The 19483-nt window shown below is 39.8% G+C and overlaps 1 protein-coding gene across 5 annotated transcripts in view; it reads left to right on the top strand.

Annotated features, from left to right (window-relative positions):
- Nucleotides 1-18407, top strand: part of NOS1 (nitric oxide synthase 1) — a 182831-nt gene extending 164424 nt beyond the window's left edge. For 3 of the 5 annotated variants that reach the window (XM_089677183.1, XM_089677170.1, XM_089677179.1), the window contains exons 27-29: nucleotides 2671-2865; nucleotides 6710-6828; nucleotides 10768-18407. In XM_089677183.1, the coding sequence (XP_089533309.1) occupies nucleotides 2671-2865; nucleotides 6710-6828; nucleotides 10768-10783 (330 nt within the window). In that variant the 3' untranslated portion in view covers nucleotides 10784-18407. Of the gene's footprint in view, nucleotides 1-2670; nucleotides 2866-6709; nucleotides 6833-10767 lie in introns of those variants that run through there. The other 2 variants (XM_089677186.1, XM_089677194.1) reach the window with 2 other exon arrangements.
- The last annotated feature ends 1076 nt before the right edge of the window (nucleotides 18408-19483 follow it).

The following is a 19483-nucleotide window of genomic DNA, read 5'->3' as shown; positions in this document are numbered from 1 at the left end:
TTTGGGGGAGCACATTTACTCACTGACAAAGGGTGAGCCAGTGAAACATTTTAGTTTACACAGAGCTTATAGAGTTTTTAGCAGTTCAGGAGTGTTCAAAACTGAAAACAGTGGGGTGGGTTTACTAAAAACGTAGAAGCTGTTCATTTACCAAAGTCAGTGTTCACTTAGCAAAGTGTATGTTCACATTTGAAAATGAATTATACTAAACAAGGTTTAGCTGTGTTTACTATCAATACCAAATTATGTACAAGGTTTAAAAAAAAACAGAATTGTTTTTCTAGCACAGCATTGGCTGATTGAAATGTGAAATGAAGTGAACAGTCTCTACTCATTTAGTGAACCCACCCCAACAATGTATGTTAAATTTATGGAAGCCAAAAATTGGTGGACATTGGATAATACATAGAAAAGACAGTATTTGTTGAACTACACAGTGAGACCATTACATCATTCAACATCACTTTTAGCATGGCAGCACAGTGGCTAAATGGTTAGCGCTTCTGCCTGGCAGCACTAGGGTTGCTGGTTCAAATCCCAACCATGGCACCACTAGTTTGAATGTTCTCTCTGTGCATGTGTGGGTTTTCTCCCAAACTCCAAAGACACTGCTCAAAAAAAAAAAAAAGGGACACTATGAAAACACATCAGATCTCAATGGGGAAAATTATCGTGCTGAATATCTATACTGATATGGACTGGGTAATACGTTGGGAACGTAAGGGTGCCCCATCGTTCGATGGAAATGAAAATTATCAACCTACAGAGGACTGAATTCAAAGACACCCCAAAAATCAAAGTGAAAAAATAATGCAGCAGGCTAGTCCATTTTGCTGAAATTTCATTGCAACTCAAAATGGTACTCAGTAGTTTATATGGCCCCCACATGCTTGTATGCATGCCTGACAACATCAAGGCATGCTCCTAATGAGACGACCAATGGTGTCCTTGGGTATTTCCTCCCAGATCTGGACCAGGGCATCACTGAGCTCCTGGACAGTCTTAGGTGCAACCTGGGGCATTGGATGGACTGAAACATGATATCCCAGAGGTGTTCTATTCGATTTAGTTCAGGCGAGCATGGGGACCATTCAGTGGTATCAAATCCTTCATCTTCCAGGAACAGCCTGCATAATCTTGCCACATGAGGCCGTGCATTGCCGTGCACCAGGAGGAACCCAGGACCCACTGCACCAGAGTAGGGTCTGACAATGGGTCCAAGGATTTCATCCTGATACCTAATGGCAGTCAGGGTGCCATTGTCTATCCAGTAGAGGTCTGTGCATCCCTCCATGGATATGCCTCCCTAGACCATCACTGACCCACCACCAAAACGTTCATGCTGAATATTACATGCAGCATAACATTCTCCACTCCTTCTCCAGGCCCTTTCACATCTGTCACGTGCTCAGGGTGAACCTGCTCTCATCTGTAAAAAGCATAGGGCGCCGGTGGTGGACATGCCAATTCTGGTGTGCAATGGCAAATTCCATTCAAGCTCTATAGTGCCGGCCAGTGAGCACAGGGCCCACTAGCAGACATCAGGTCCTCAGGCCACCCTCATGAAGTCTGTTTCTGATTGTTTGGTCAGAGACATTCACACCAGTGGCCTGCTGGAGGTCATTTTGTAGGGCTCTGGCAGTCGTCATCCTCTTCCTCCTTGCACAAAGGAGTAGATACTGGTTCTTCTACGGCTCTGTCCAGCTCTCCTAGAGTACTTGCCTGTCTCCTGGAATCTCCTCCATGCTCTTGGGACTGTGCTAGGAAACACAGCAAACCTTCTGGCAATGGTACGTATTGATGTGCTATCCTGGAGGAGTTGGACTGCCTGTGCAACCTCTGTAGGATCCAGGTATTGCCTCATGCTACCAGTAGTGACCCTAGCCAAATGCAAAACCAGTGAAAAACAGACAGAAAAGATGAGTAGGGAAAAAATATCAGTGGCCTCCACCTGTAAATCCAAACCTGTTTTGGTGGTTGTCTCATTGTTGCCCATCTAGAGCACCTATTGTTAATTTAATTAACACCAAAGCAGCTGAAACAGATTAACAGCCCCCTCCCTCTGCTACTTAACTGACCAGATCAATATCCCAGGAGTTTAACTGACATGATGCTATACTCTGATTAAAAAGTGTTCCTTTAATTTTTTTTGAGCAGTGTATATATATATGTAAAGTGCCATGTAAATTGACAGTGCTATATAAGTACCTGCAATAAATACAATAAAGCACTACAACATGAAATAAAGTACTAAGCACATTCAACAGATATATATTTTAGCAATAGTTCCATGAAAGGCCTTTGTATATAAAGCTGGCCATACACTGAATTAATTTTGGTAGGTTCCTGATCAACCAGATGAAATTTGCTTAGTGGATGGCCCTGTCAATACACTCCTGGCCTTCAATTGAAAAATCAAAGGCGCTAGGCAGAAAATTGAAAGCTGAACAGTGGCTGTATCCAGTCTGCATCCAGCCAGCACTGGGAGTTAGAACAAAATAGCCGGCACTTCAAATTTGTCTATATGAGCTGTGCAGCTGCAGGTTGAGAGAAAAAGATCTATTAGTGTATGGCCAGCTTTAGAGAAAGTCAATAACATAAAGCTAATTATACTATTGCTTTACAATCCTTCAATTAAGTATACTTACAGCATCTTGCACTGAATTACAGAAATATGTACAGGACGTCCTACGTGAACAGCTGTCAGACGTAACATTCAAAGCACTGAAGGAGCAGGGAGGACACATATATGTGTGTGGTGATGTCACTATGGCTGGTGATGTTCTCAAGAGTCTCCAGTACATTGTGAAGCAGCGTGGCAATATGACCACTGAAGAGGCTGGAGCCTTCATCAGCAAATTGAGAGTAAGTGCAAGTGCAGACACAAAATGAACATTATAGATCAGTGGCATATTTATATTCTCCCTTAACCTATTACTTTACATCAATGTTAAAAAAAAAATTCAGTTCAAGTTGTCTATAATGGAGAAACAACCAACTTGTCTCACATGTAATACAGAGATTCAAATGTTGTATAATTCACTAGTGCAAAAACTATACATCCACTTCTCAAAGCAAAGGGGATGTGTTTCCTGTCCACAGAAGAAAGAAGAGCAAACCATGGGCAACTGTAAGAGCATTTCTGCCCAGTGGTCTCCTGCCTTTACATTTCTCTTTTCATTGCCCAACAATCTGTCTCTCCCCCCTCCAGGCCACAATTTGCTGCCACAGATTCATCCCCCTCCTGTGTGATGTGCTCCCACTACTTTCTCCTTCCTATTCCTACCCACACTACACTCTGGTCTCTGATCATACTGACATTGTCATGAACTGCCCATCACAAAGGCCACTACTCTTCTGTGGTTTGTGTTATTGCTGTCCACTTCTGATCTTCCAATCCTCTCTGATTTACTCTTTAAATCAAAAACCTACTGCACTCCTATGTTGGAGGCCATACTACTTGACCATGTCCTGCACACAAAAGGATAATATCCTATACTCTACCATGACTCCTATCCTGCCACTGTCTTAAACAGACATTTTGATGAACACTAATCATCATCCACCAGTTCTTCACAAAACTCACTTGTATGCTTACTGTTGTCCAAGCAAAGGGTAGAGCCACCATACTGCTCACAGGGCCTTGTATTCACATAGTTCCAGGCCCCGTCCCTAGGAGGATTTCCTATTGCAGCAAGCCTTAGGATAGGGACCCTGCCCTACAGTAGATTGCCCCATGCCTGTCTTCCTCTACCTGCAGGATCTCCATGACTGCTCCACACCCAAACTGGCTGCTTCTCTTTCTTGACAGTCCAAAACTCATAACCCCAAGCATTAGCTGTAATTCACGCTTTGCTTCTTAACCACAATGGTTAAGTTTGTTGTAAAACATTTCATTACATACTCATAGGGTTAAATTGAAATAGTACTTTTCATTCCCCAGCTCCTTTGATACACGATGAATACACTACTGAGTAAACACTTGCTTCCTCTTCCCCCTACTGTGCATACCTCATACATACGTAAAGTCTACTCCACAGAAAATGTCCAGAATCTGGTTCATGGAACAAATGGGATCTCTGATGCAATTGCCACTGACATCCCAACACAGACTGCCCTTGAGCAGAGAACCACAAGGTCTGGGCTCCTCCTGTATAAATAATTTCAAGAGCTGGAAGTGAGTCATACAAGGGAGGACACATCACAGAACTAACACATTAACCCCCACAGCACCAGCCATTAACTCTTTAAATTACAACAAATACCTTAAGTAGGCATCTGACTACAGACAGTCAGATTAAAGGATAAGTTTACCTTTTTCAACATATTACATGTCACACCCATATGTTGAGCATCCACCACCTCATCTGCGATCCACCCTCAACTTGTGACAGCGGGCGGGGACTTTCTTCCTGCATCCACTGTCACAATTTGAATTGGGCGGGCATGTGGGGCTGCGAATGAAAATGAGTACCTACAAGTACAGTCAGCCGATTGTAGTTCTCAATGAACTGCAAGGGCACTGGTGAGCTTCCTGGACATTAGTTACTGCCAGCCTTGTACGGGCAGACAGTGCACTGACAGGCTTCAAGAGCCTGACATTGCACCACCAAGCTGCTGATCGTGGGTACAATGCTTTACAGGCCCTCAAGAAAAAAAAATAATAATAAAAGCACATTTTTTGTCAGGTTAAAAAAAAAAAAAAATTTTTAAGGTGAACTATCCTTTGCGGAAAGTATAGTATATGTCAAATAAGGATAAAGCATTTGTCAGATGATGTTAATACAAGCAAAAAAACTATAAAATATATAGTGAAATGTACAGATGAGTTTATGAGTATCAGTAAGTTTTGGGGGGGGGGATTAAATAAATATATATATAATACTAAATCCCCCAAAAAGACTTGCAGTACTAAATTCAACCAACAGATGGAACACAGTGGTAAGAAATTGTCGTCTAGGTTCCATGATCTTTACAAGGCCTTTTAAATGTACTGGTGAGAAGCACAGTGTTCCTGTGTAAATTGAACTATTCCAACAATCAGCAAATTCTAATCTGAAAAACAGGCCTGGATTGGCCATAGGGTACACCGGGCATTTGCCTGGTGAGCCGGGGGCCGCCTGGATAGAAGAGTTGGCCGGGCAGCACATAGAGGACAGTGCATTTCTTGGTTCCTTTAAGTTCCATTCGGCCACCTCTCCTATCCATCTCCTGCAGGCTGCATGCCCTAGGCTCCTGTATGCTCACCGCGCGGCCGGCCCTCCCTCATCCCCCGAAGCATTGCAGCATCTGTCAGCATATGCCGTCCCAAGTGCTGACAGTTCCCCGCCCACCACCACATATGGAAGAGGAGAGAGAAAACTGCCCCGCCCTCTCTGCCTGTGTTTGCCCCGCCCACACTTTCTATTTGCCTTGTGTCTTCTCTCCCTCCTTCTTTCTTTCTTTACTGCTCTCTTTAACACTCTCTATCTCCTGTCTTTTTTTCTTTTCCTTTCTTTCTCTCCATCTCCTGTTTTCCTCCTTCCCTCTTTCTTTCCCTCTTTTTTTCTCTTTCCTTCTTTCCCTCTTTGCTTCTTTCCCTCCTTCCTTCATTCCTCCTTTCTTTCCCTCCTTCCTTCTTTCCATCATTCTTTCTTTCTTTCCTTCCATCCCCCTTTCTTTCCCTCCTTCCCTCTTTCTTTCTATATGTCTCTATTTCATTCTCTCTCTCCTGTTTCTCTCCTTTCTTATTTCCCTCCTTCTTTCCTTCCTTCTTTCTTTCTTTCCCTCATTCTATACATCTCTTTCTTTCTTTCTCTCTCTCTGACTACTGTTTCCTACCTTCCTTGTTTCTTTCCCCTTTTCCCTCCTTCTTTCTTTCCCTCTTCCTTCTTTCCCTCCTTCTTTCCTTCTTATACTCTTTCCTTCTTTCCCTCCTTCCTTTCTTTCCCTCCTTCTACTGTATATGTCTCTCTTTCTTTCTCTCACTGTCTCCTGTTTCCCTCTTTCTTTCCCTTCTTCCTTCTTTTCCTCTTTCCTTCTTTTTCTCATTCCTTTCTTTCCCTCCTTCTATACGTCTCTCTTTCTTTCTCTCTCTCTGTCTCCTGTTTCCCTCCTTCCTTCTTTATTTCCGTTTCCTTCTTTCCCTTTTTTTTTCTCTCGTTCTCTCCTTTCTTTCCCTCCTTCCTTTCTTTCTTTATTTTCCTCCTTCCTTTCTTCCTTCCTACAAAAAGATGTAAAAAAAAATAATAAAATATAAAATTGTAAAAAATTAAATAAAAATAAAAACCTACTGACACTAGTGGCACAACTACCAGGGTTGCAAAGGTTACTCTTGCGACCGGGCGCTGACATTCTGCCACCGGGCTCCAAGGAAAGGGTCCCTGGTCTTTGGGCTGCCCAGTACAAAATGCCCGGGCCTATTTTTTGTCCCAGTCTGGGCCTGCTGAAAAATATATTTCTTTCTAATTATAAGACACATGTAATACTATGGCTGGCTAGTACACCTTGCACCCTTGCTGTGCCCTACCAAAAAAGCCCTATCAAATAAGTAGGCATCTGTGTAATAAGGCTGTGTGTACAGTTTCCTGGGCATTGTATACAGTTGACCTTTATATATGTTTACATGTGAAAGGGGATTGACAATATCAAACCAATTTATATGGTTAAAAGAGAAACATTTTGTTAGAATTATATTATGGGAAACACAATTATTTGCTTCTTATTTTAGGATGATAATAGATACCATGAAGATATATTTGGAGTAACTCTGCGAACTTACGAAGTTACAAATCGTCTCAGATCTGAATCTATTGCATTTATTGAAGAGAGCAAAAAAGACTCAGATGAGTAAGTGTATTACTATCCTTATTATTGTTGGTGTTAGGAATCTATAGTAAAGTAACTCATTTAGGCGGATTTACTAAAGAAGACGACATTCTTCACTCAGTTCATTAAGTGAAGATTCCAAATTACTTTGGCCTACTTAACTCAGCAGACATATTATACTATCTCCCTTTAGGCTGTTGATATCCATTAATTATATATATATATATATATATACACACACATATAATTTAAAAAAAACACATCTAGTATAGTATGAAACATATAAAAGAATTCAATCCTAAATAAAACAATTCTCATATTCCCATGTGTGCAAAGGTCTTAAAGTTTTACTAAACCCACAACAGTAAAATCAGTCTGTATATACAATAAAGCATGCTTGATATACTTACTGTAAAGCCTAAGAGGTTAATCATCTGCATTGTGTAAAATTGCTGTTTGATCCTGTCTTCTCTGATCCTCCCCTTCTCCCAGTGCACCCCTCTTATCTCCTGATAAGACCTATTGTGTGGAGTCACTCTGTACATGCTCAGTTTGGTGTGTATTGCTAGAGAGGTGTTTTTTGGGAGAGTACGTGTGAGCAGCACTGGGCTAATCAGTGCTGTCCAGACATAGGGTCAGAGGTACTGTATCCTCCTTGAGCAGAAAACTCCTCCTACAAGCTTTAACCAGTGCTCTGCTGGACACTGGTAGCAGTCACAAGACTGCTCTACCTGCTGATGAGAAAAGGTACTTAGCAGCTTATATTATTAATAGTGAATACAGAGTCCTGGTTTTAGTAACACTTTAATGCAATAATAGTGCAATGCAGTGCATCCATATGCTTTCAAAAATTGTGTTCTTCGAATGACAAGAAAAATCTTCCTCCACTACCCTACACTCGAGTATGTGAGAGAGAAGAGAAGCACAGACAGCAGCTATGAATGCCCTTCCACTTTATTGCCTATTCACAGAAGCCTTTGTATTTTGTGAATGAGTTCACACAATACAAAGGCTTCTGTGACTGGGCAGGAGGAGGAGAGGGGCAGGTGTAGAAGCTGCATGGACTCTACACTTGAAGGGGTTGAGACCAGTTGAATGCAGCTTTGGAGCTCCAGAAGCTATGCTGTTGGAGCACAAAAAAGTTTTCAGATATAAATAATAGAGATATAGAGATAAGCCCATGAGGTGGCAGGCACCTTGTTGGTCTTAAAGTGGATCCACACTGCATTTGAGCACCGCAAACCAAAAATGCTATTTAATTCATTTGTAATATTCAAAGCAAACTCACCCATCCATCCATGTCTCCATGCTTTATTTTGCTGAGAAATCAGTTTGAAAAATGCCTCCTGGCATTTCTGGCCATGGCCGTCTTGAGTAAAGGCAGATAAGTCATGTAACATTCACTTCCTGGAATCCACCTTCTCTTAGCTCAGGCATGCAGACAGGAAGGTGTGCTTAGCTATGAAAACCCCTCCTGCCCTCCTGAAGACTCCTGGGATATATGACATCATTTGCCTGTGCCTGGAAACCAGAAAGTAACTGAAAAAATGTAAGCTATTTAAAACAAGTAAATATGATATACTTTCCTATTTACTAATGCTGGCAGAAAAAGGATTAAAAATAGTGTTGATTGACAGAGTGAAGTTCTGCTTCACAAGTGAGTGCCTTCACTTATTACAAAGTTGCTGAATTCTTGGAATTCAGCTTTGAGCAGTACAGCCTCTGGCAAAGTCTTCATGACTTCCAGGAGTATCTAATCCCTGCATTCCTAACAGTGCTCAGTGGTAATTCCCACCAGTTACTACAAAATTACTGAATCCGTTAGTGAGATTGGGGCCATTGTGAGAAACCACAGTGCTTCGTAGGGGCGCCGGAATTCAAAACTGCTGAAAGCTGAAGACTTTGACAAAGGCTGTACTGCTTGAAGATAACATTAGTATACAGTATCTTTTGTTGCAGTTGCCATACTTTGCTGATTAATTGTCATGCAAAAGAGTCACTTTAACCATTTAAGCTCTGGAAGATTTTGCCCTCTTCATAACCAGGCTATTTTTTGCTATTTAGCACTACGCTACTTTAACTGGTAATTCTGCAGTCATGCAACGCTGTAGACCAAACAAAATTTATATCATATTGTTTCACACAAATAGAGCTTTGTTTTGGTGGTATTTGATCACCACTGTTTTTTTCTTTTTTTTTTTTGCGATATAGGCAAAAAGACCAAACAATTTGAAAAAAACATTTTTTTACTTTCTGCTACAAAGCATATCTAATAAAAAAATGTAAAAAAGAAACCAAATTTCTTCATAAATGTTGACCAAAATGTATTCTGCTAAATTTTTGTTAAGAAAAATAGCAATAAGTATATATTGATTGGTTTGCATGAAAGTTATAGCTCCTACAACTATGGTATATATACTGGAATTTTTTAAAATATTACTAATGGCGGTAATCAGCAACTTATAATGGGACTGCGATAGTGCGGAAGGCAATTTGACACTAACTGACACTGGGAGAAAGTGACTAACTGCCATTAAAATTACAAGTTACATTGATCAGTGATAATACTATACACTGTCAATGTGCTAATGATAATGGATGGGAAGGGGCTAACGTCAAGAGCGATCAATGGGTTAAATGTGTGCCTAACAATGTTTACTATGTGTAAACTGTTCTGGTTTTTACTAATGATCTCTGAGAGATTGTTCCCTCTGTACAGAGCTTTGTGTTGATTGTCAACACAGAGCTCTGGGCTGTGATTGAACACAACTGATCAGCAGGTTCTGGCATTATTGGCCGGGACTTGCTGACAGGCTCCCATTGTGCACAAACAAAGTGGGTGCCAGTGGGGGAGGGGGGGGGGAGCACACATGCAACCCTCCAAACCTGGAAGCAGGCGACGTATGGGTATTTCGCTTTGCTTGTGCAGTCCGTTCATCCGCAGTACATTGCGGGCGGGAGGTCCACAAGTGGTTAAACTTAAGCTGGGTACACACACACAGGTTTGAACAAAAGGCAAACTAAAAGATCCCTGCATCGACACAAGCAATGCTGATGCAGGTATCATTAAATTCTGACAAGGGGACTCCCCCCTGCAAGTATACACTGAGCCACTGAGCCAAAGGCTTCAAGCGCTGATCAAATGCTGGTTTTCTAGCAGGACTGTTCGACAGAAGCCCATAGTTAGGGCTCGTTCACACTTAACTGTTTTCCAAACTCTTGTCAAATGCCCCTATAGCATTTGACAAGTGTTGGTCCAGCATTTGCGGAGCGTTTTTTAACGCTCCTCAAACGCTGCATGCGTGGTTTAGCGGAAGTTGCTATGCGTTTGCAAAGCGTTAAAAACGCCCCACAAACGCCTATAATAAAGTTTAAATGGTGTTAACGCTCTGCAAACGCCCCACAACCACGTCGCAACCGCACCGTAAACGCTGGCCAGGCGTTTGCGGAGCAGCACCATAGACTTGAAGAGGAGGCTTCAACTCCTGACTCGACCAGAGGCGTCCGTTTTGCCGCGACACTAACGCTCCCGTGTGAACAGCACCATGTGCTGCAATGTGCAGAATTTTCACAGGCGTTTGGGAAGCGGAAAAAAACACTTCCCAAACGCCTGTTTGCCGCTTGCAAACAAGGCTAGTGTGAACGTAGCCTTAGACCAGCTTCTGTTGAACAGACAGCTGTACACAAGACCTGAAAGTTGACCGGTTCCCACTGAACCAATTTTTGGTCCATGTGTACTGGGCTTAAAAGAGCTTCAGCCTCAGTTTTAGAATGTGAAAATCTTTTATGTGCAGATTTCTGTGCCAATGCCATCAGTTTACTGATTTCTTCATTTGATTTCTAGTTGGTTGGTTGGTTGGTTTAAGTTGGTACTGGTTTATTGAAGGGAAAGGTAATCGGATTATTCCATAGATATAAAAACAAAAATTAACATGCTGTTGTTTACTGTTTTCCTCTTAGGGTATTCAGCTCATAACTGGAATGTTTCATTTTCCACAGATGACAACCTGGCCACGCAAGAAGCACCCCAAACCCCATGCACATGGCCATGGCACATCACACCTGCATGTACACTGTTTGTGGAGACGTACATAAACTGTGTGTACTGCATGTATGACACAAGACAACTCCTCCACACCTGTATAGCAATGTGGAGAGTCATGTATACCAATCTGCTTTATCTTCTCATATAAAGCCTCCCTTACAAGATGGATTTTATAACATCAGAGGCAAAGTTAATCTTTTTTATTGGACTGAGCACCGATCTGCCTGCTTTCCTGTGCTGTCTTTGTCCTGTGCTTATAACAATATATAAATATGTGTAAGAGGGACATATATAATGATATGTATTCCATTGTAATTATGGAATTTCAGTTGTTTTTAGATATAAACACACTGCCATGATTTTGCTTGAAATTTATCAGCGGCATAATGAGATGCAAAAAGAAAGAAAGAAAAACAAGGAAACACACTATCCTCTGGTGCATGAATCTTGTCATTTTACTCAGGCCATGCTTTGCTTTCTTTGGGCTGAAATACGTCCATTCATGTAATGAGATACAATAGTTACTTTTATGCAAGACGATAGGATGGCTATGGCTCTTCAGTCCACACTGATTATCCTTAGGCACATATACACTAGTGTAAAGATATGTACAAGTTTTCTATATTTATGTCCGCGGCTAGTAGATAATGCTGCACCTCCTTATGTCCTATCAGTTTCACTGATTGTGACATTATTGTTTTGGAAATAAAGAATTCTATGGGAGGTTTGCTGACATAAATATAGGGCTTTAAATACACTTACAAGTAAATGTGGCAAAGGACTAGTCTGTATCCTGGAAGATTCCACTCGTGTCTGTAAAATGAAGGTGATTCATACCAATAATGCTATTTATACACAAGATGACCCCAGACGGCACAGAAACATGGTAGTGGTATTGACTTTCAGTTGGATATTATTTTTGGATGCAAAATGATAACATTCTACTCAACAGAAGGGATGGGATATATGACAACCTGGAGACCAAGAACTTCTAGGATGATTTTTATCTTTTTTGATCTCAGCAATAGACTAAGAAAACTTTTCCTACAAGTGAAATGCAGTGCTTGGGGGGTTGTAGTAATGTCACACCAATGTACAATTTTGGTTTTTGTAGAGTGCCTTGGCTTGAACTGCTCATACCTTAGAATCATTCTTTGACTTAAAGGGAATTTCCATAGAACCAGAATATCCTGTCTATTCAAGATTCCTCTATCTATAAGCCTTTGTTATGGCTTTGTGGAAGGTGGCAGAACAACAGGCCACATGAACTAGGCCTTTAATACATATCCATAAACATGCACATTTTATTGAACGGAACTGTTTGATATATCCAGGGACAGTCCTATCTATTCTATCAGGGTGGATTTATTGGTGGCTTTCCTTATAGATATACATTTCTGGGGTTCCATCAAGCAGTTTACATGTACTTCATGAGAGAGGATCTGCTAAGAGTTAAGATTTGAAACATATATTTAAAAGATACAGTAACATTTTCAGAACCATGTCTAGGAGACCATGTATGAAAGTTAAAAACTTCTTATAGCTAGCTATATACCATCTATTCACTTTCCTACAACAAAATTGAATCTTTGGATGCTAATGGCATCAAAGCCTACAACATTTGGTAGAGTGATTGAAGCTGTTGCCGCAGTGGTCTCTTACCAGATAGCATACGTGTGTTTAATTGGTGTATCACTATACGTTTATTCAAAAATTATTATATACAGTCATGGTGGAGGGAATTAGGGAAGATGGTTTGCAAAATACCAATAGATCTATTATGCTAATTAAAACAAAAAATCATAAAATATCTTTGCATTTGATTGATTTTGAAGATTAATAATATATCCTGTATAATAATTTTAATTCTACTTACAAAGTGACAAACGTGTATGCATTTTTTACAATCTGACAGTCATACTGATTGTGCTTAAAGGACCACTAAACCAATTGCCAGTTTAATAAATGAAAATCTCTAACTCTCATGTTGAATCTCTAACGTTTTACTATTTAGTAAACTATTGAGCAAGAAAAAGAGTTACTTCACTTATGTTTGGATTCCGCAACTCACTATTTAGTGAAGTGGGAGTGTCAGCATGACTGGCAACAGAAGGGGTCAGCAATGACAGTAATGCCTCTCATTAGAAGTTCAGCTGGGCAGATTTACTAAAATGCATGGTTACAGGGCCATGGATAATGGGGAAACCCACCAGTCCTCCTGTACGGGGCCCAGGCAGCTGGATGAACCGGGTGTGGGCAGGGAGGGCAGTCGGCATGACGGGGGAGGGGGCAATTACTGGAATCGATCCCCTGTATGTCTTTTTCTGCAGCAGCTGAAAGCTGGATTCTTCTCCTCTCCCTCCTGCTGGCTTTCAGCTGCTGCAGAAAGACCCATGCAGGTGATCAGTTTTAGTAATTGCCCCCCTGCCACACCTATCAACCTGTCTGTGAACCATACACTGCCCAGACCCCCCTGTGTGCCCCTACCCCTGCAGTGCTGCTGGCTTCCCACCACCAGCTGCAAGCACACAATAGGATCCTTCAGGATGAAGAGTGGGGGCAGGGTCCAGTAAATATGTCGCATTTACCAGCCCCTTCCTTTCCTGAATGAACACAGTGAGTGATCGGTAACGATCACTCACTGTGTTAATTCATAACTGAAGCATTGTAAACTGTGTTTTTGGGGGGGGGGTCCTGTCAGGCTGACTGTATGGGGCCTGTGGTTTCTAACTTGGTATGAGTCACCACCCATAGTTAGATATTATTATAGTCCTATATGCATACACAAATGTATATGACATTATTTTAATTAATATTTTCTTCTTTAACAATCACTTATTTCTTTCTTGCAAGTTAAAGGGCTGGATCAGTTCCCTTCTATATTCTGAATGGTTGTCTCATGCTCTAACTACAGCATATTTTTCTAGATATTCCTGTTAAGTTACATCAAGAGACTGTTCCAATTCCTACATCAAGAGTAAGAGCCACAGAATCAGCAGCCTCTCTTCTTAAATAACTCAGATTGCTTATCCCTGTCACCAATTATGCACAGATGTTTATAAAAACAATTGCATAGCTATTCATCCAGCGAAACTGCTGTTACATTTATGAGAATGGGGCAAATCAAATGTTCTCTATTTCCTCTACAGGTTTATTGTTATTTATTCATAAGAAATATAGTGGTTCTGTAAAATACCGGCCACTAGATGCAGATAAGGATCACAAGAACTAAATACTTATTTCCTATGTTTCTCAGCTACATCTGGTGGCTATAACATGCTTTTTTCCAAAACCACTAATTTGCATGCATAAATAACATATGACCTGTAGGGGAAATAGCCTGACAACTTTACATTTTGCCCCATCTGCACAGAATGAATGTACTAATAGTTTTGCTGGATGAATAGCTCTGAATGTTTATATGAACACTCAAAGGACTGAAGTTGACTGTTCAGCAGTGAGGTTCTTAACAATTAGTCCATCCTTAAAGAGCCCCATTCATAGAAAATGGTAGAACAAAGATACAGAGAACTTGCAATCAAGAGATCAAGAACAAAGCAATGTTTCAAGAAACAAATTATATCCAAAGTAACACTGATCAAAAACACCCCAGTAATACCCCAAAACTGCTGGTTGCTCAGCAATAGCATCGATTTATGGCTGGACTTCAGGCAGATACAATATATAAACACAATTTGAATGTAGTTATGTCTTTGCTAAAATCATCAATAAAAATATTCTTAAACAATGCTGGAATAAATGCCTGCATTATTCTCCTGATTACCTTCCAATCAGAGGTGTATTTAGGTTCTGTGCTGCCCTAGACAACACAAAAATTGGACCCCCACCCCCCCCTCCCATGGAGAGAGCCTGACATTTACCAACAAACCACCCCCCCCAGAGTCTTTCACTAACACACATCCTGGGACATCCCTGGGAATGAGAGTCAGGCTCTGTATACAGCATAATGCAGCGCACAGCCTCTCTTGGATCCCACCTGATCCCCATGCCGCAAGTGTTCCTTCTTCCGGGGGGCTGAGCTGCCCCCCTGAAAAATGTCACCCTAGGCAAATGCCTTGTATGCCTTGTGGTAAATACGCCCCTGCTTCCAATATTCACCTGCAAGGAAAGACTGAAAGTATATCTGTCATTAAACATTGGGAGTTGCCATTTCTGGCATCCTTCTGAAATCTGATAGATGGATGGCTGTTGTCCTGACCTACTAATCTCAATACTCTTTGAGTCATGAACATGGAACAGGAAAGTTGTAGGAAAGTAAAAAGTCTGTATTTGCACATCAGCTGAGTATTGAAGTGTCAGTATTTAAAGAAGAAATGCTCAGTAATGGAAGCCTCCACGTTCCTGTGATGACATTCAATTTAAACTGAGATACAGTCGTACCCAGCTGCACATCAGTTCAGTTCTACTGAATTCCATAGTGCTGTCAGTCTAACACTGGGAGCTTGCTAACAAATTCAGTACATAGAATAAGTTAAGTGTTGATCTCAACAGTAAAATGATGCACCTTTACTGTTCAATCGGTAGACTGGAAGTTCCTTCAACAAACTGTGCTGTAGTGGAAAAAAGTGAGGTTAGAGACATGTTATGCTGTATAGCAAGGATGCCTGATCATAGAAAAGGCTGAACAGAATTAGAAATCTTTTGCTAGACTGGGTACTTCACATGCGTGTATTTCAACTTTTTCAGCATGCCTGAAGTTCAGCTTTCATATTTAAAATGGATTTCTTCTTTTGTAAAAGTTCCACAAAATTGTTATGATACTATGATTTAATGTCATGTTGTAACAGAATGATTTTAAAGCAATTATTGTGATTTTTTTTTCTTAAACATGTGAATAAAAATATACATACTCACCTATGAGAAAATGGTAAATGTTTATTCAAATAAACAAATACAAAGGGAAATTGTTTTTTAGTGAATTTTATTAATAATTTTTTAAACATACTGATATTTTTATATAATTTATTCTCAAATAAGCCTGCATAAGAGTGTGTGGAAGACACACGGGTTGATTTACTAAAGCTGGAGAGTGCAAAATCTGGTGCAGATTTGCACAGAAACCAATCAGCTTCCAGGTTTTATTGCCAAAGCTTAACTGAACAAGCTAAAGTTAAAAGCTGATTGGCTTGCACAGCTGCATCAGATTTTGCACTCACCGGTTTTAGCAGATCAACCCTCACTATTCTAAAATATCCCAGCATGCACGGTTGTCAGCAGCCTGTGTATTCCTGACTAATCCAGGTGATGCCACCTATATTAGGGGTGTGAGAGGGATTTTGCCACTTTTTCAGCTATATTTGTAATCTGATTGCTACTCAGGTCTATTCTCAACATGGGCTATTCAGTTTAATCACAAATCAGCTGAACATAAGCCTTCAGAAAGCTGGAGCTCTTTTACAGACCTTGCTACCTGCTGACTAAAAGTGGTAAATATGAAATATTCTGATGCAATATTTAATATTTACTTTAATATTAACTTTGCTAAACCAAAACTAAAGTACATATAATGTTAAGTTTTGGAAATAAATAATTAAAATATATACAAAAACACAAGTGGTGCAGAATGTGTCAAACAGGTGAACTTGCACATGAATTTGGCGCAAGCTGCACCACTTTTAGAATGCACGCAAGACACTTTGACAAAATCTGTCTCCACCAGTTTCTCTCTCTCTCTACTCTACTCCTGGCCTCAATTAATTCCACTTTCATAGGCTACAAATTGTTATTTTATTTTGAATTTGGCAAATTCATTATGCAACAATGTAAAAGTGGTGCATTTTATAAAAACCTAAAGTTGATGTACAAATCACTGTCAAAATCAAAAGTGTCTCCAATGCTTCATTTGGCACAATACATTTACAAGAGAGTAACACCAGAAAAGTGGCACAGAAACTTTGTTGAATTCCCCTCAATATATTCTCTTAAAGCAAACTCGGATTTTCAAAGCTTTATTTTTTTTTCTATTTGCACCATTTACTACATTCTTGTGTTGTGCTTATAATTTACATATACATATTGAATTTTGCTATTTCATATTATAGAATGTTTGAGAGATAGCTCAACCCTATAAGCAGCTGAAATGGAACCTGTACTTTGCTGGGCAAAGGAACAGGTTTGTAAGTCCAGAACTCTCCAACTGCAATGCTAATCTATTTTTGGTTGTCCTGTCAATTTGAGGGTTGGGGGCAATGAAAGATATGTTATTGAAATCAGAGCTTACACAGTGCTCAGAACTCCTTCTGTCCCCCTGTGACAGTGCTGAGCAAATCACCAGCCACTGACACTACCACATGATTAGTTTGAAAAGAACCATATTGTACTGGTTTACACAGTGCATCATGATTCAAGCCCACATTGGGTCTTTACTGTTGTAAGAAGCTTGCTTAAGAATCGTATCACATCCTTGCAAGGTAACTATCAGACTGTGTGTGTTTTCCATGTATCTCTATACAGAGTCCACTTGAAGTCACAGAATATTGCCCTCTGTGTCTCCACGTTCATTCATGCATGAACATATGTAGTGAATTCCAGAGCTGCTGATGACAGGTGCTTGGCTTTTAACCAAGATCTCAGCCAAGCATCCTACTCAACTTCAACCACACTGAAGACATCTAGGGAGCCAACTAAATAATTCTTGGATTGTATTCCATGAAAATAAGTTTTCCTTAAGAGATTATCAAAAGAGCGGTTATAAAAACTAAAGGTGGAAAAGTATGGGGCGACATTTCAAGACACATTGATGACCTCATGTCCTGTCTAATGCCTAAAATGTTAGCCGATGAGATGCACATCAAGGTTATAAAAAAGTTAGAAATCTAATTTTCAGTACAGATGTGAGAACTGTTACATACAGTACATAGCTATGAATGCTGTTAGCAGTTTCTTCACATAATGTAACTTTTATATTTTAAATATAGTGGTCCTTTAAGTACAAAGTTTGAGGGTAGCACATACAATTGAAGATAAAACAGACGTAACACCAATTCTTATACTGCTATACTATGCAAAAAAGAATGTATCAATTGCAGATAACAGATCGTTCTACTTCCTTAGCCTAAAACATGAGATAAGCGTTCCACTCATCTTCATAAATCTATATTTATTTCAGTTGATTTCTTATAAATCTAATGGATCTGTAGTTGACAAAAGAAATGCCACTTACAGAGTAAAATAAATAAATGTGCTTGGTATTCTTCATATTCTTTGTTTCCACAATTGATGGCAAAACATTAAGGGGTATACATAATGCTCAAATTGTGAAGTTTGTGAAAGTGGATGAGGTGATCAGTTACAAAGTTAAAGCCAGTAAAAATATGATTTAAAAACTTTCTAATAAAGTGAAACTTCTGCAATTTTACATGGGTATTAATGACCATTCTGCATCATTAGCAGGATTAGTATGTTACACCTCCACTTTGACTGTAGTCTAAGCATGCACCTCTTTGTATAGTCCCAAGCTAACAGTGGTATGGATCAGCATTGCATATGTTTGTTTGAAAAAGATCTACTATGAAAATAAAAGAGCTTTACCTCATTCCTTGTTATCCTTTCTTATTTCTATATTTAAAATAGGAAAAAATAATGAAATAATACAAACTTTTCATGTCTTCAAATAAAACAGACTTTTCAAAAATGATTACACATAAAAAAACTTTAATAATATAGACTCTTCAAAAAACTGATTGAAAGTGATTTATCTTCAATATAGACATATGCGACATCCACCAAACATTTACTGGTAGTGAATCAATCGCTCTATAATAAACTGCATTCAGCTGAAGGATTCACTTGCTTTGTATGTTTGGTAAATGTCACATTAACTGCTTTATAAATATGCCCAATAATGTTAGGTTTGTGCAATTTGTCTGTCTCTACATTCTTTCCATACAAGAATCCTTAAAGGAATTGCAAGTCTCAAGAAAATTCTGCTAATTTTAATTATATTATTATGTACACCAGAATTATATATTATATTATTATATATACCAGAATGCCAAAACCTAAGTGTTAGCCCTCTAATGAACTTTTAGGCAAGTAAAAAGCATTACATATTCATTTTATATGGACCAGATATTCTTTAAAACAGAACTCAAGCAACAATTGTGAGAAAGGGTTAAAAACTCTGTCAGTCCTAGTGATGATGGGTATTAAGACAGAAATTAATGGAAAATCTCTCCATCAAGCTCAGGGACAGCAATTAAAACACAATATCCTACTTGCACAGTACAGGACACAGGTAACTTATAGGCTCGTACATTCAGGTAATCAAACACTGGCAGGCTTTTGAGGACATGCTCCCCCAGGGGCACCTTCCCTATATCCCTACCACACTCTGAGAATCCTCAGCTTTTTGCTAGTATCTGAAGGTGATGGACCTCTTCTCCTTCACAGAGAAATACGCTTCCCTAGTTTACTCATTTTCTTTTTAATTTTTTTAAAATTCTTTATTCAACATTTACTGTCTTCAAATGTCTACAGATGCAGTGTATCTCGATTGGTGCAACCTCAGTAAAACTTTGGGAGCCATACCCAGACTCCTCACTGTGGGGATGGCATGCTGTGTGGGATGCTCACCTTGACACTTGGTGCAATGTGCTAAGCCACAGAGTG

Source organism: Staurois parvus, unplaced genomic scaffold (assembly GCF_062004578.1).
Source record: "Staurois parvus isolate SC_StPar_1 unplaced genomic scaffold, SC_StPar_1.0 ptg000014l, whole genome shotgun sequence".
Lineage (NCBI taxonomy): Eukaryota > Metazoa > Chordata > Amphibia > Anura > Ranidae > Staurois > Staurois parvus.
The sequence above is the reverse complement of the archived record's forward strand: the minus strand, read 5'-3'. Positions and strand labels throughout refer to the sequence as shown.